The sequence below is a fragment of the Neoarius graeffei genome, chromosome 9 (genome assembly GCF_027579695.1).
Source record: "Neoarius graeffei isolate fNeoGra1 chromosome 9, fNeoGra1.pri, whole genome shotgun sequence".
In the NCBI taxonomy this organism is placed as follows: Eukaryota; Metazoa; Chordata; class Actinopteri; order Siluriformes; family Ariidae; genus Neoarius; species Neoarius graeffei.
In genome coordinates, this window is record NC_083577.1 from 41,945,298 (window position 1) to 41,960,107 (window position 14,810).

General features: G+C 41.8%; 1 protein-coding gene across 5 annotated transcripts in view; it reads left to right on the forward strand.

Moving 5' to 3' along the window:
- The window catches only part of nalcn (sodium leak channel, non-selective), a 214,278-nt gene that overhangs the window by 15,676 nt on the left and 183,792 nt on the right, over positions 1-14,810 (forward strand). For all 5 annotated transcript variants that reach the window (XM_060929521.1, XM_060929523.1, XM_060929524.1 and 2 more), the window contains 8 exons: positions 1,579-1,682; positions 1,843-1,904; positions 2,468-2,608; positions 2,744-2,926; positions 6,903-6,986; positions 7,106-7,245; positions 7,348-7,476; positions 13,526-13,677. In XM_060929521.1, the coding sequence (XP_060785504.1) occupies positions 1,863-1,904; positions 2,468-2,608; positions 2,744-2,926; positions 6,903-6,986; positions 7,106-7,245; positions 7,348-7,476; positions 13,526-13,677 (871 nt within the window). In that variant the 5' untranslated portion in view covers positions 1,579-1,682; positions 1,843-1,862. The remainder of the gene's footprint in view (positions 1-1,578; positions 1,683-1,842; positions 1,905-2,467; positions 2,609-2,743; positions 2,927-6,902; positions 6,987-7,105; positions 7,246-7,347; positions 7,477-13,525; positions 13,678-14,810) is intronic.

Here is a 14,810-nt window from a genome sequence, read left to right on the forward strand (position 1 = left end):
AGGATTACATTCCATCGGAGGCATTGGTGTGTGCAAGGCGCCGTTTCTCTTTCTGATGGGGTAAGTTTATTAATCTAAGGCTGTGTGGTTATTTTTGCATGTAACGGAGAGTGTTGTGGTTTGGTTAAGCCTAGGTCACAACCGGACATACGATTTTTTTGGCCGTGCGATTTTTGGCGTTTCCCAAATTGCTGCGTTTTTTTTTTTTTTCACAGAGAAAGACGCGCGTTGGCCGTAAGTTTGTCTTGCAACCTGAAAAAAAACGTAAGCGCCCGTAGAGTTTGTTTGACATGACAAAGAACCTCTGCGGCCGGTCTGCGGCTCGAAAATCAGCACATCACACGCGCGCTCTCGTGCTTTTCACACGCACGCTCTCGTGCGTTTCATGCGCGCTCTCCGTGTGTTTCTTGCGTTTTTTGCGTGTAGACCGGCCGTAGGAGCGCGTACTGTCCGGCCGGTTGTGACCGAGGCTTTACATGAAACTAGTGTTGTGTTAGTTGTGTCATCATCGTGCTATCTTTCTTTCTTACGGTGTGAGTAATTTTTCAACCACAAAACGTTAAAGTATACTTTAGGACTTATTTTTGTACTTCATAATTGTGTTGGGCATACTTTGCATGGAAGGAAAATTGACGTGGTGATCTTTGTTTACATGAAAGTAGTATCGTGCTAGCTCGTAGGGGGTAGGGCTTTCCTTAATGTCATGCAAATGAGCAGCATTATGTGCCCGCCCTGCACCCAGAGTAGCTGAGATGGAAAACTTTGAGGGCGATTTTCTCCCTTTCCTGTTTTAAGAAGTATACACTTTCAAAAGGCCACACATTCTTCAAATATTGTCAGATCTCCACATGGAAGGCATCATTGGAAAGCTTAGAAACTGTACTTTCTGAATCTGTCAATAACTCAAAATGCCCGCCCCCGGGCCGACATGTGTCCCTGGATTCTGTGATCTGCCACATATGTCAAAGCAATGGCTGTAAACGAGATTCGTCAAGACCTGTGCGAGACATCGTAGGACGGAAGTAAAATGTACAGTGGAAATCAAAATGACCAAAATCTGCCAACGTTGTCAAAAGACACGTACACTCTCTTTTGAATGCTGACGTAATCAAGCCGGAAGTTGTGTTTGTTTTGATAGCAATCAGGAAAGTTTGAAAAAAGTAGGCAGTAATGGTCATTTAATCTCGTTTTTGTGCAATATTTCATTTGGAAAACAGTTTTCAAAATGGTGGCACTGACACCTGGCTGACACTTCACGTTTCGAAATCTCACACAAGTCTCGTGACGATCGCGTGGATAAGTGACGCCTGCCGTGGACCAAACGAACTAAATTCAACATGGCTAAAAACCGAATAGGCCGATAAGTATAATATTTAATTGCAATTATTTGCCAATATGAGTCACAATATAAGGTTACTAAAACCGAAAATGTAATTGAATAACACGTTAATTAAGAAATAAAGCAAGTTTAAAAATGACTTCATTTCTCCTTTAATGGTTGTGATCTAAATCATAGAATAGTTTATTTAATTGACTAGCTAATTTGTTTTTGTTTGTTTCTTGAATATTTTTTCCTAGGGCTAAACAGGAGGAGTCATCAACATATATTTATTAATAATCTTACATACTGGTTTCCACCTCTTTGTATTCTGGGGATGAACGCACCAATGAGGAGCCTGACCGTGAGTCACATGGTTCAGCAACCCCATCTGTCCAGAACACGCCACTCAATGTCGTATATATGCTCTGTCTGTTGTGGTGGACATTATTTGTCAATAAATCATACTGTACACGTTACACCATTATATGCCATGTTGACTAACTGTTGTGTGTTATTTACAGGGTATGCCTGATCGCATGTTATGTGCAGTGCTGGAACAATTTCAGCTTTACTTTTCCCGTTGGTATGTGCGCTTTGTTTCAGTTAGTGTGTGATATCCATGTATATTATCGTTCACTGTGAGAATGGCCCTTACTCCATACTATATGCAATCTTGATATTGGTTGGCTCTAGGTGTGTTTTTAATGGTGAAGATCAAGTGTGATCTTTGCAGCAGGTAAGGGAAGGTAAGGTTATATTTGTGTGACGTGAAACAGCGTCTCGTGTTCTCCTTGTGCTTAACTGTCTCCCACAGTGACCATGCAACACGGCAACGCATAACGTCTGGTATGTTTTCATGTTGTAATGTTCAGCAGCAGTGGAGAGCTATCTCAGATTTGAGCTTTCTGTTTTCATTTTGTTTGCATGGCTGTGTAGGCATAACCGCATCGAACTCTTCCTTTCAAAGTCTATACCATAGATCATACATTGTACAGATATCATAGAACAGTTAGCTGCAATGACGGTGACTAATAGTGTTACATTTTAACACTACTTATATTCAGATTAGCACAGATCCATATCATAGCTTGGGGACCAATAGCCTTTCGAGTCATTTGTGGTCTTGTTTGTGGCTCTACCTTTCAGATTCACTCCCTCTATAGCACGGCAAGTCCCAGCATGCTGAAGAGGAAACAGAGCTCGCGCGTTGAAGCGCAGCCTATGACTGACTTTGGGCCTGATGAAACGCTTACGGACAGCGCTGATATCCTTTGGATCAACAAAGCAGTGAGTACATGGTTATTCAAACAGGGCAGTGCTGTATGCCTGATGTTTCCAGCGCCAGTGGCAGCACATAAATAGGCCATGCTTGCGTAATGGCTGGTGTCTTACTGACATGTTAAAGTGTGTGATTTTCCCCAGTGGGTGCACTCTTTACTGCGGGCCTGCGCCATAATCAGTGTCATCTCTGTGTGCATGAACACACCCAAGACATTCGAGCACTATCCCCCGCTGCAGTACGTCACCTTCACCCTGGACACGCTGCTCATGTTCCTCTACACTGCTGAGATGATCGCCAAGATGCACATCAGGGGCATCATCAAGGTAACAGACTTGGATGGTGGTTTTACAGTTATTAAAAAGTAAGGGATATGCTGAGTTCAATGGATTGAAATAAATGCAGCTGGAAGATGAAAGACCCTTAATTACTGGTGAGGAAATTATGGACGGCTTGATTGGAAAACCACTTCTGGTACATGAGAGCAAGAAAAGTAATTAAAGTGCCGACCAGGTCAACAGGAAGTGGCTGTTTCAGAAGGAAGTCTGATTTTGTATTTAAAAAATTTTCAGGGCAATTATTCAAGCCATAGTCAGACCTCTGCCAATCCATGACCTTCATTTCAGGCAAAGTTTGTTCACTGGAACAGTATTTTCAGTGATTTGCTGAGTCATTGTTGCACAGGTACTCAAGCTTAATGATGCCAATTTTACATCCTTTTCACTCAGTCCTTTTGCTTGTGTACATTTTCTTCTAAAACTGCCAGTCCTACTCTGACCATAAAAAGTTCAATGGCATCCATATTATTGGTTTGCATGCTTAACAATCTTGCATCTGTAAGTGTTTGTGAAACTATCTAAAAAACAAACTATACATTCATCAGAAAACCTCTATAGCAGCTATCACTGCAGCCAGCAGAGTCATTTTTCCTGCGAGATGCTTTTCTGTGCATCTTGTAGGACCTCCCAGGGGTTCGTAGTGCTGATTTAAGACCCCTCCTTCTCTTGAACTTTTCAAACAAGCAGGTTAGCAGCTTGATTGGGTGAAGGTCAAATGACAGGACACGCCATCCAATGACAGACTGTACTGTCTTACACATCTCGGAGGTGTGTGTTGTCGTCCTCAGCTGTCCATTGCTAGTGATGATGACTGCTTCATTAGGATGTGCAGGAACGCAGATGGGCTGCGAGGCCCACAGCAGAGCGACAGAGCTGTCTGCAGCGGCGGCACGAATAGCCCAGCCAAGCCGCAATGGAATGCCTAGCCTTGTGAGCTCTCGTACACTATTCTCCCCTCCTAGCGAAGCGCCTTGCACAGTAAGGTAAGACAAACAATGTTGTGCCCCCATCGTGTTGTCTGTCTGGATCTTCAGACCTGATGCCAAGTGGTGCACAAAAGTGCCACAGACCTGACAGGTATAGAAGCTGCCCCGCACTGACAACTGACTTGCCGAGTGATGCCATCCATGGGCCATTTGAGTGGCTCTTCTGCATGCCATCTGATGGTGTGCCATTGACCCTGTTTGGTTCATTTGCCACATTGCACCGAAAAGCTCCCTGCTGCTAGTGCCTTATTGGTGATGTACTATTTAACCCATAGATGGAATCCAGGCAGGCGCTACCACTCCGGGTCAGAGTGGACCTAGGAGCAATGGTAGGTAAGGGGTAACTCCACTTTCCCCAATACTTAAGTCCTCCTGGACCTGAGACTCACCACTGGTTGCAGTTTAAAGTCATACCCAGGACTATACACCCAGGAGGTGTGTGTAGATTGTTAGTAACCAAACATTATTTGGAAAATTGAGAAAAAAAAGAAAGATGTTCCCAAACTGAATGGTGGGAAAACTGTTGGTGGGAAGTCCGTATCAGTTGTCTTGGGCAAGATTACCATTAGTTTCAATTCAGCACTAGCTTTGAGTACTTTCTTAAATTATTGTACTATTTAGTTGGATTTTTCATTCAATTTAGCACGGCACCATGATATTTGCTTTCAATTTGTACGAGTTGGTAGTATTTCAGTTGAATAAATATGTGATAATTTGCACTGTGCCATACCAACTTTAGACACTTTCAGACCAAACAGTTCTAGGGACTTATTGAGAGGAACTACTCACTGAGAAGCTTCCCCAGAAACAACATACCTCATCTCATCTTATTATCTCTAGCCGCTTTATCCTGTCCTACAGGGTCGCAGGCAAGCTGGAGCCTATCCCAGCTGACTATGGGCGAAAGGCGGGGTACACCCTGGACAAGTCGCCAGGTCATCACAGGGCTGACACATAGACACAGACAACCGTTCACACTCACATTCACACCTACGGTCAATTTAGAGTCACCAGTTAACCTAACCTGCATGTCTTTGGACTGTGGGGGAAACCGGAGCACCCGGAGGAAACCCACGCGGAGAACATGCAAACTCCGCACAAAAAGGCCCTCGCCGGCCACGGGGCTCAAACCCGGACCTTCTTGCTGTGAGGCGACAGCGTTAACTGCTACACCACCATGCCACCCCACAACATACCTTCAAGGGCTTTTTTCTGTTTGCATTCACACTGCCAGTAGGAACACTGAAGCGATGTAAGCCAGCTTGCTAGTGTGACATAAGCAGGAAATGCTAGCAAAGATTTTTATATTTTGCTTAGAAGCATCAAAATCGCACTGTATTTCTTCTGTTGCATATAAATAAAGCCTGAACTTCTCTGTTGGTCCATTTGTCCTTGTTTTTTTTTTCTTTCATTTTTTAACGGTAATGTTAAGAGTTGTTTATGCAGCTGCTAACATTTTACACAGATTTTTAAAACTGGCAATTACCAGCCCTGCATTGGCTCATGTTCAACCAATCAGCATACACGTATGCCTGGACCAATCACTGTACACTTACATGACTCATGGTCCTGGGAAAGGACCTACCCTGAAGTAGGAGCTCAAAACAGCATTCTAAGAACTGTGATAGTTCTCAGTTCCTGTTGCTGTGGATGCACAACAAAGGGAGAACTTTTCCAACAGTTCTAAGAACTATGAAAAAGATCCTCTGGTCCAAAAGCACCTATTGACCTTTGACAAAGGCACAGACTCATTTTGACTTATCACATTGGTAAATCAACTCACAGAAAAACACTCTACTTTCTACTTAATAGTCAACTTAATACACAACATTTGTACTATAGGTGGGAGGTAGCATTGCTTCCTCACAGCTCCAGGACCTCAGGTTCAATCCTGATCTCAGGTTACTGTCTTTGTGGAGATTCTGTTGCTGATGTTCTGGGATCTCAGGTCATGCCAGTACATGTATATCTGACTCTAAATTGCCCCAGTGTGTGATTTTTGTGTGTCTGTGCGCACGCATGGTGCCCTGTGATAGACTGGCGTCTCATCCAGCCTGTATTCATTTCTCTGGTTCATTCTGACCCTGACACTTGGGTAGCAACTCAATGAATGATTATAGAACTATATATTTTAGCTGTACCGTGAGTTGGCCTAGTGGTTAGCGTGTCCACCTCTTGACCAGGAGATCATGAGTTCTATTCACAGTTGGGCCATACTAAAGACCATCATAAAAATGGTACCTACTGCTATCTGGTGAGGCAGGGCATAATACAGATGTGAGTTGGGAGTCAAACTCTCATGCTTACCAAAGGACTAGCCCCCCACTATAACTCTAGCTATGTACTGGTAATAGATGAGAGGCTGAAGGCTACTGAAACAGATTGGCGCTGCCTGATGTGGCATAGAAAGGACTTTGATATTTTAGCTGTAGCTATTTTTAAAGGAACCTTGAGAGGTTTAAGAAAACTTGATGTTTTCCGATTATGTTATTTAATGAAGCAATAATTGAATAAATAAGATATATGAAAAAGTTAACGTCAGCAAATGTTCCAGGTTCATCTATGTGCAAATCTTATTTTAAGAACCTTATTTGCGATCCCTTTAATGTTCTGGAACACTGTGTACCTGGGATATGTATAGATAATTTATTTCACTCAGCTTTCATTCAACAGTGTGCTATTTATCTTTAACCAAATTTAATTTTTTGATGTTTGATGACAATTGCATAGGCACAAACCTAATAAGTGAATTATCATGGTAAGTATATCTATTATTATCATAATCATAAAGTACCTGGAGCTCACTGACCTGGTATTTGGTATCTCAGCATTCATACCAGGGAGGACACCTACACAGACTGAATAATGCTGGCTCTTTCCCAGCTGCTCTGGCCTTTCATTAGCCCAGTAGCCCAGCTGCTTCTCACCTGTGGACTCTCATTAAAACGCGTGTCTTATCAACCCGTCTCTGTTTCCAGGGAGATAACTCCTATGTTAAAGACCGCTGGTGCATGTTTGATGGTTTCATGGTGGTCTTTCTTTGGGTCTCTCTCGTGCTGCAGGTACAAAATGAGGCATGCTTTCTTAAACAGTATTTCTCTGATGAATTGGTATATACTTACTTTTAATTAAAAATGATTATTCACACTGCTTATCTGTTTTCCCCTGGTATTGTTTGTAGGTTTTCGAAATAGCTAAGCTTGTGGACCAGATGTCACCGTGGAGAATGCTGCGTATACCCAGGGCTCTTATAATGATCCGAGCCTTTCGGATCTATTTCAGATTTGAGTTGCCACGCACTCGCATAACCAACATTCTCAAGTAAGTGACTCATCATCACGGTAACCATCATCAGTAAAATAACTTATTATAATATTACTAAACCAGAATAATTGTGTATGCGCTCCTCTTTTTCCTTTACAGGCGATCTGGAGAACAGATTTGGAGTGTGTCCATATTTTTGCTTTTTTTCCTGCTGCTTTATGGAATCCTGGGGGTTCAGATGTTCGGCACGTTCAATTATCATTGTGTTACGAATGATACGCAGAAAGAGTAAATAAAATTCTTAAATTATCATGTCTGTTTTCAGTATTTAGTGATCATTTACCACATAATTTTTGACTGCATGTTTTTATTTTATTCTAATTGTTTATTTCTCCCTAACTATTGCTATTTTAGTTGGACCAAACCAAATTTATGTATTCATATTTACATAATAGAGCACATCACTCATAGAATACCAGTAACATTATCAATCAATCAATCAATCAATCAATCAATCAATCAATCAATCAATCAATCAATCAATCAATCAATCAATTTTACACTTAAAACAAGGTCAGATCAGTCAAAAGTCTTGCTGCATTTTCACTGTCTGTCTTTGTAAGGCCCTCTCTGCTTATTGAGGCTTGAATTAAAAAAATGATCTCATCAAAACATCCAATAACAGCACATATGCCCACATATACAGTATAAAACTGTGAAAGTATAAAATGGTTTTAAATTGTTGCAGCAGATTCCAGTCAATACAGTAAAGCTCTTGGGCACAGGTTTCCACAATATGTAGCAATTTGTTAACGCTCAGAATGGGCTCTTGACTGGTACAACATGAAAGCATTCACCCTGTTGTTGAAAGATTGTGAGTTTGCAGACCGATGATGCCACTGCCAAGTAAGATGTTCTCTTTGGGTGGGAGGGATGGCGTACTCTCTTTCCCCTGTCAATTGCAATGACACTAGACAGTCATGGGTATCCATGAGCTCATGTATGCAGAAGAGGGCAGACAGTGATCTCCTCTGAGTGTGTTACACTGCCCTGTGACACAGCAGGTCACTAGCTTCGTGTGTGTTGGTGGAAGCATGTTCCAAATTCCAAAAAAGTTGGGACGCTGTGTAAAATATAAATAAAAACATAATGCAATGATTTGCAAATCTCAGAATCCCATATATTTTCACAATAGAACATAAACATATCAAATGTTTAAACTGAGACATTTTACTATTTCATGAAAAATATTATCTCATTTTGAATTTGGTGGCAGCAACATGTCTCAAAAAAGTTGGGACAGGGGCAACAAAAGGCTAGAAAAGTAAGTGGTACTAAAAAGAAACAGCTGGATTTTGCAACTAATTATGTTAATTGGCAACAGGTCAGTAGCATGATTGGGTATAAAAAAAGCATCTTAGAGAGACTGAGTCTCTCAGAAGTAAATATGGGCAGAGGTTCACCAATCTGCAAAAAACTGCAGCTACAAATTGTGGAGCAATTTCCTGAATAATGTTCCTCAATGTAAAATTGGAAAGACTTTGAATATCCCATCATCTACAGTATATAATATAATCAAAAGCTTCAGAGAATCTGGGGAAATCTCTGTGCGCAAGGAACAAGGCCTTATAAAAATCAATATTTAATACCCGTGAGCTTTGGGCACTCAGGCGGCACTGCATTAAAAGCAGGCATGATTCTGTAATAGAAATCCTTGTATGGGCTCAGAACACTTCCAGAAATTGTTGTCTGTGAACACAGTTCGCTGTGCCATCCACAAATGCAGGTTCAAGCTCTATCATGCAAAGAAGAAGCCATGTATGAACATGATACAGAAATGCCGCCGTCTTCTCTGGGCCAAAGCTCATTTAAAATGGACTGAGGCAAAGTGGAAAACTGTTCTGTGGTCAGATGAATCAAAATTTGAAATTCTTTTTGGAAATCATGGACACTGTGTCCTCCGGACTAAAGAGTAGAGGGACCGTCTGCCTTGTTATCGGTGCTCAGTTCAAAAGCCTGCATCTCTGATGGTATGGGGGTGCTTTAGTGCCTTTGGCATGGGCAGCTTGCACATCTGGAAAGATACCATCAATGCTGAAAGGTATATACTGGTTTTAGAGCAACATATGCTCCCATCCAAATGACATCTTTTTCTGGGAAGACCTTGCATATTTCAGCAAGTCAATGCTAAACCACATACTGTATCGATTACAGCAGCATGGCTTCATAGTAGAAGAGTACGGGTGCTGAACTGGCCTGCCTGTAGTCCAGACCTTTCACCAGTTGAAAACATTTGGCGCATCATGAAACGAAAAAATATGACAAAAAAGACCCAGGACTGTTGAGCAGCTAGAATCCTATATCAGGCACGAATGGAACAACATTCCACCCCCAAAACTCCAGCAACTGGTCTCCTCAGTTCCCAGATGTTTATGGACTGTTCTTAAAAGAAGAGGGGATGCTATACAGTGGTAAACATGCCCCTGTCCCAACTTTTTTGAGATGTGTTGCTGCCATCAAATTCAAAATGACCGTATTTTTTCTTAAAATGGTACAGTTTCTCAGTTTAAGCATTTGATATGTTGTCTATGTTCTATTGTGAAAAATATATGGGTTTATGAGATTTGCAAATCAGTGCATTCTGTGATGACCTGGCGACTTGTCCAGGGTGTACCCCGCCTTTCGCCCGTAGTCAGCTGGGATAGGCTCCAGCTTGCCTGCGACCCTGTAGAACAAGATAAAGCAGCTACAGATAATGAGATGAGATGAGTGCATTCTGTTTTATTTACATTTTACACAGCATCCCAACTTTTTTGGAATTGGGGTTGTTTTGTGTGTGTGTGTGTGTGTGTGTGTGTGTGTGTATACACTACCGTTCAAAAGTTTGGGGTCACCCAGACAATTTTGTGTTTTCCATGAAAAGTCACACTTTTATTTACCACCATAAGTTGTAAAATGAATAGAAAATATAGTCAAGACATTTTTCTGGCCATTTTGAGCATTTAATCGACCCCACAAATGTGATGCTCCAGAAACTCAATCTGCTCAAAGGAAGGTCAGTTTTATAGCTTCTCTAAAGAGCTCAACTGTTTTCAGCTGTGCTAACATGATTGTACAAGGGTTTTCTAATCCTCCATTAGCCTTCTGAGGCAATGAGCAAACACATTGTACCATTAGAACACTGGAGTGAGAGTTGCTGGAAATGGGCCTCTATACACGGGGCTCTTTGCTAAGGGCTGTCCGGTCCCTGTACGAACGGAGCAGGAGTCTGGTTTGCATTGCTGGTAGTAAGTCAGACCTGTTCCCAGTGCATGTTCAACTCCAGCAGGGCTGCCCTTTGTCACCGGTTCTGTTCATAATTTTTATGGACAGAATTTCTAGGCGCAGCCAGGGGCCGGAAGGAATCCAGTTTGGGAACTACAGGATTTCATCTCTGCTTTTTGCAGATGATGTTGTCCTGTTGACTTCTTCAAACCAGGACCTTCAGCATGCACTGGGGCGGTTTGCAGTTGAGTGTGAAGTGGATGGGATGAGAATAAGCACCTCCAAGTCAGAGGCCATGGTTCTCGACCGAAAAAGGGTGGCTTGCCCTCTCCAGGTTGGTGGAGAAGTCCTGCCTCAAGTGGAGGAGTTTAAGTATCTCGGGATCTTGTTCACGAGTGAGGGAAGGATAGAGCGTGAGATCGACAGGCGGATCGGTGCGGCCTCCGCAGTGATGCGGTCGCTTTACCGGTCTGTCGTGGTGAAGCAGGAGCTGAGCCAAAAGGCGAAGCTCTCAATTTACCGGTCGATCTACGTTCCGACTCTCACCTATGGTCATGAGCTTTGGGTAATGACCGAAAGAACAAGATCACAGACACAAGCAGCCGAAATGAGTTTCCTTCGCAGGGTGGCTGGGCGCTCCCTTAGAGATAGGGTGAGAAGCACAGTCACTCGGGAGGAGCTCGGAGTAGAGCCGCTGCTCCTCCACATCGAGAGGAATCAGCTGAGGTGGCTCGGGCATCTCTTTCGGATGCCTCCTGGACGCCTCCCTGGGGAGGTGTTCCAGGCATGTCCCCCCGGGAGGAGGCCCTGGGGAAGACCCAGGACACGTTGGAGGGACTATGTCTCTCGGCTGGCCTGGGAACGCCTCGGTGTTCTTCCCGAGGAGCTGGCCGAGGTGTCTGGGGAAAGGGAAGTTTGGGCTTCCATGCTCAGACTGCTGCCTCCGCGACCCGGCCCCGGATAAGCGGAAGAAGACGAGACGAGATCATCTTCTTCTTCGGTGGCACAGTGGTGTAGTGGTTAGCACTGTCGCCTCACAGCAAGAAGGTCTGGGTTTGAGCCCCGTGGCCAACGAGGGCCTTTCTGTGCGGAGTTTGCATGTTCTCCCCGTGTCCGCGTGGGTTTCCTCTGGGTGCTTCGGTTTCCCCCACAGTCCAAAGACATGCAGGTTAGGTTAACTGGTGACTCTAAATTGACCGTAGGTGTGAATGTGAGTGTGAATGGTTGTCTGTGTCTGTGTCAGCCCTGTGATGACCTGGCGACTTGTCCAGGGTGTACCCCGCCTTTTGCCTGTAGTCAGCTGGGATAGGCTCCAGCTTGCCTGCAACCCTGTAGAACAGGGTAAAGCGGCTAGAGATAATGAGATGATATATGAATGAGAGAAGAGAGAGCGAAAACCGAATATTTGTTGTAAGTCCTGTCAGTCAGTAGGTTATTGGGTTGTTGCTTTATGAATACGTCACTATGCACAAACTCAGTTCTTAAAGGGAAAGAGAAGAGCTGATTAAATGCGCATGATTACCCTTTTGATGGTGTAAATGCATTAAGAATAGCATGTAGAGAAAGCTATTTGCTGCATTTTCAGACAGGGCTATTTAATATTCCCAAGCAGAGTGGTGTGTCGCAGGCAGCTCTGAAACAAAGAGCCCCAGCCATCAGTATTACAGTGGAGGAGTGCTCTGCAGACTAATCATAATAATTAGCACATCCTACATTGTCTGGGCTTTGTGCACACACTCATCTTTCCCCAAACTTTAAAGCTTCAATCTGTCTCAATCTCTGTGGCCCTGAGAGATCTTCTAACCCAGACCGTGCTGTGATTTTAGTCCTCTTAGGGACGTAGTTTACATACATTTTCATTGATTACTTTTAAAGAGAGTAATCTTTTGAGAGATTAAAGACACTGTCCTTCATGATTTTGAAAGTGTGTTGGATGAGAGAAGATTTCTCTTTTGCTCTTTTAAAGGTACGCTTTAGAAGTGTACAGAGTCGATTCTTGTGTCTAATCTAGCCAGACCATATGTCCTTGGCACAAAGTCGCATGGATTTGATGGAGGTGGTGGATAAAATAGAAAGGGCAGCTTTCCCGACAGAGTTCTTTTTTTATGGAGCTAAATCTCACATTTGATGATACAATTTATTTTCTGTTCTTTATTTTACAATGTGAGATTATACCATATGACCTTGCCAATCACACATTTAAAATATTTTAGGTGGAGCACTTCTTTTTTTGAGTTACTGATCTATTCCCAGATGTGAGAAGTAACAGTGATAGATCACAGGGTTAATCCTTATCTATCTATCTATCTATCTATCTATCTATCTATCTATCTATCTATCTATCTATCTATCTATCTATCTATCTATCTATCTATCTATCTATCTATCTATCTCTATCTATCGCAGGGTTAAGCTTGTGTTAACATTCAATGGGGTGCTTTATCAGCATATAATTAAAGCTATTTTGATTCAGCGGCACATCCCTGATTGGCCTCTGTGATACTGCAATAAATTATCCCCCGCTCATTTGAGATCCCTTAATAAACAATTTGAAAGAATGTCTGGGTAACCAATTTGAAAACATTAATTTTCATTAGAGACATCAAGTGCATTGTGATGTAACACCTGTGGCCCAAATTGGTGTGTGTGTGTGTGTGTGTGTGTGTGTGTGTGTGTGTGTGTGTTGGCATATTTTTATATTTTGGTTGGGACCAAATATCCCTGGAAGGATAGGGATATCTGACAGTTTAACCTTTTTAAATTTTGTACAAAAAAAAAAAAAAAAAAAAAGGACCCAGACAGTTTCCTTTTACCCTGGGTTTCCTTTAACCCTGGGTCAGGGTTACATTTTGGTGTAGACATAGTATAATTAGCTGCATTAATAATTATGTCAGTGACAGTAAGACATTTGTGTGTGTGTGTGTGTGTGTGTGTGCGTACGTGCACGCTCCTAAATTGTTCAGTAGTTTAACAAATTAAATGAATATAGTTAATACAAATAACTATAGGGATATAGTTTTGTGCTGTAGTTTATATTCAAATATTTCATTTCTTTTTATTTGATGTTTTGCAGTCATGTGTCGTGGAACAACCTTGCCATTCCTGACACACACTGCTCTCCAGATGGAGAGGGATACCAGTGTCCCATGGGCTTTAACTGCATGGACCTGGAGGACCTGGGCCTCAGTCGACAGGAGCTGGGCTACAGCGGCTTCAACGAACTTGGTAAGTGTGAGGTGTCTGACACGCTGACCAGCTCAGCTGACCTTTTCAATTCACAATTCAATTCAATTTAGATATGAAAGCAAAACACATCACTGTAACAGCAATTTAAATAAGAAATGAATGGATTTTTAATTACTAGCAGCACTCTGTACTGAGTTTTATTTAATTTAAAAGACTAATTCAGTGGGAAATTATCATGAGAAATCATGTCCAGCAAATGTCCACATAAATGTCTGGAGAATTAATCTAAGTCTAATATAATTTAATCTTGCTACACCAAAAAATAGGAATACAACACTTTTATATGTATTAGAGAGAGGATTTTTTCACTCCTGTTTTTGTGGAATCCCTGAATCACAAGTTGTGTGTGTGTGTGTGTGGGGGGGGGGGGGAACAAAAAAAAAACAACAAAAGAAAAAAAAAACAACTGAAGTGATGTGTCATATTTTTGACTTAATAACTCATAATACATCATATTCAAACAGTCAATACTACCGTGATGGAATTTAGTAATTTTAAGTAATTGGAGTTAAAACCTTGACCGTATCTAAATGCATAGGTATGCATCAGTATTACTGCATTTCATTCCTTAGATACAGGGTGTATGAATCAACTGAATTGCACTAAAGCAACATCTGGCTTACTTACAACCTGGGAAATGGCACACAGAGTACAACTTATTGTTACTATAAACTAATATTCAATTATTTTGTCTTATGATAGAATGTGTGGTGCTAAATATCAAAATACAAATGTTAAAGGTCAATATTAAGAGAAAATATTTTGATATTTTGACAATTATTCGCCGAAGGTGAAATATTTGTGAATAATAACCGAGATGAAATCAAAGTTATTATTCACTGATATTCACTGAGCCTGAGGTGGATGGTTGTTTTAGTATAAATACACAGGTAATTTTTTATTTTTTTATTTTTTAAATCATATTTACAAAATCATTTATTTCAAACTTCAAAAGCGGCCGACTCACATAAAATACTTTGTTTTGAAATAGATAAAATAAATCACAATTCCACCTTACCTTTGAATAGTTTTAGACCAAACTTTGTAGCATCTTTAGTGCTTTTAGGAGCAGCATTTTCTTTCATAATTTCTAATTCTTCCTCACTTTTGGT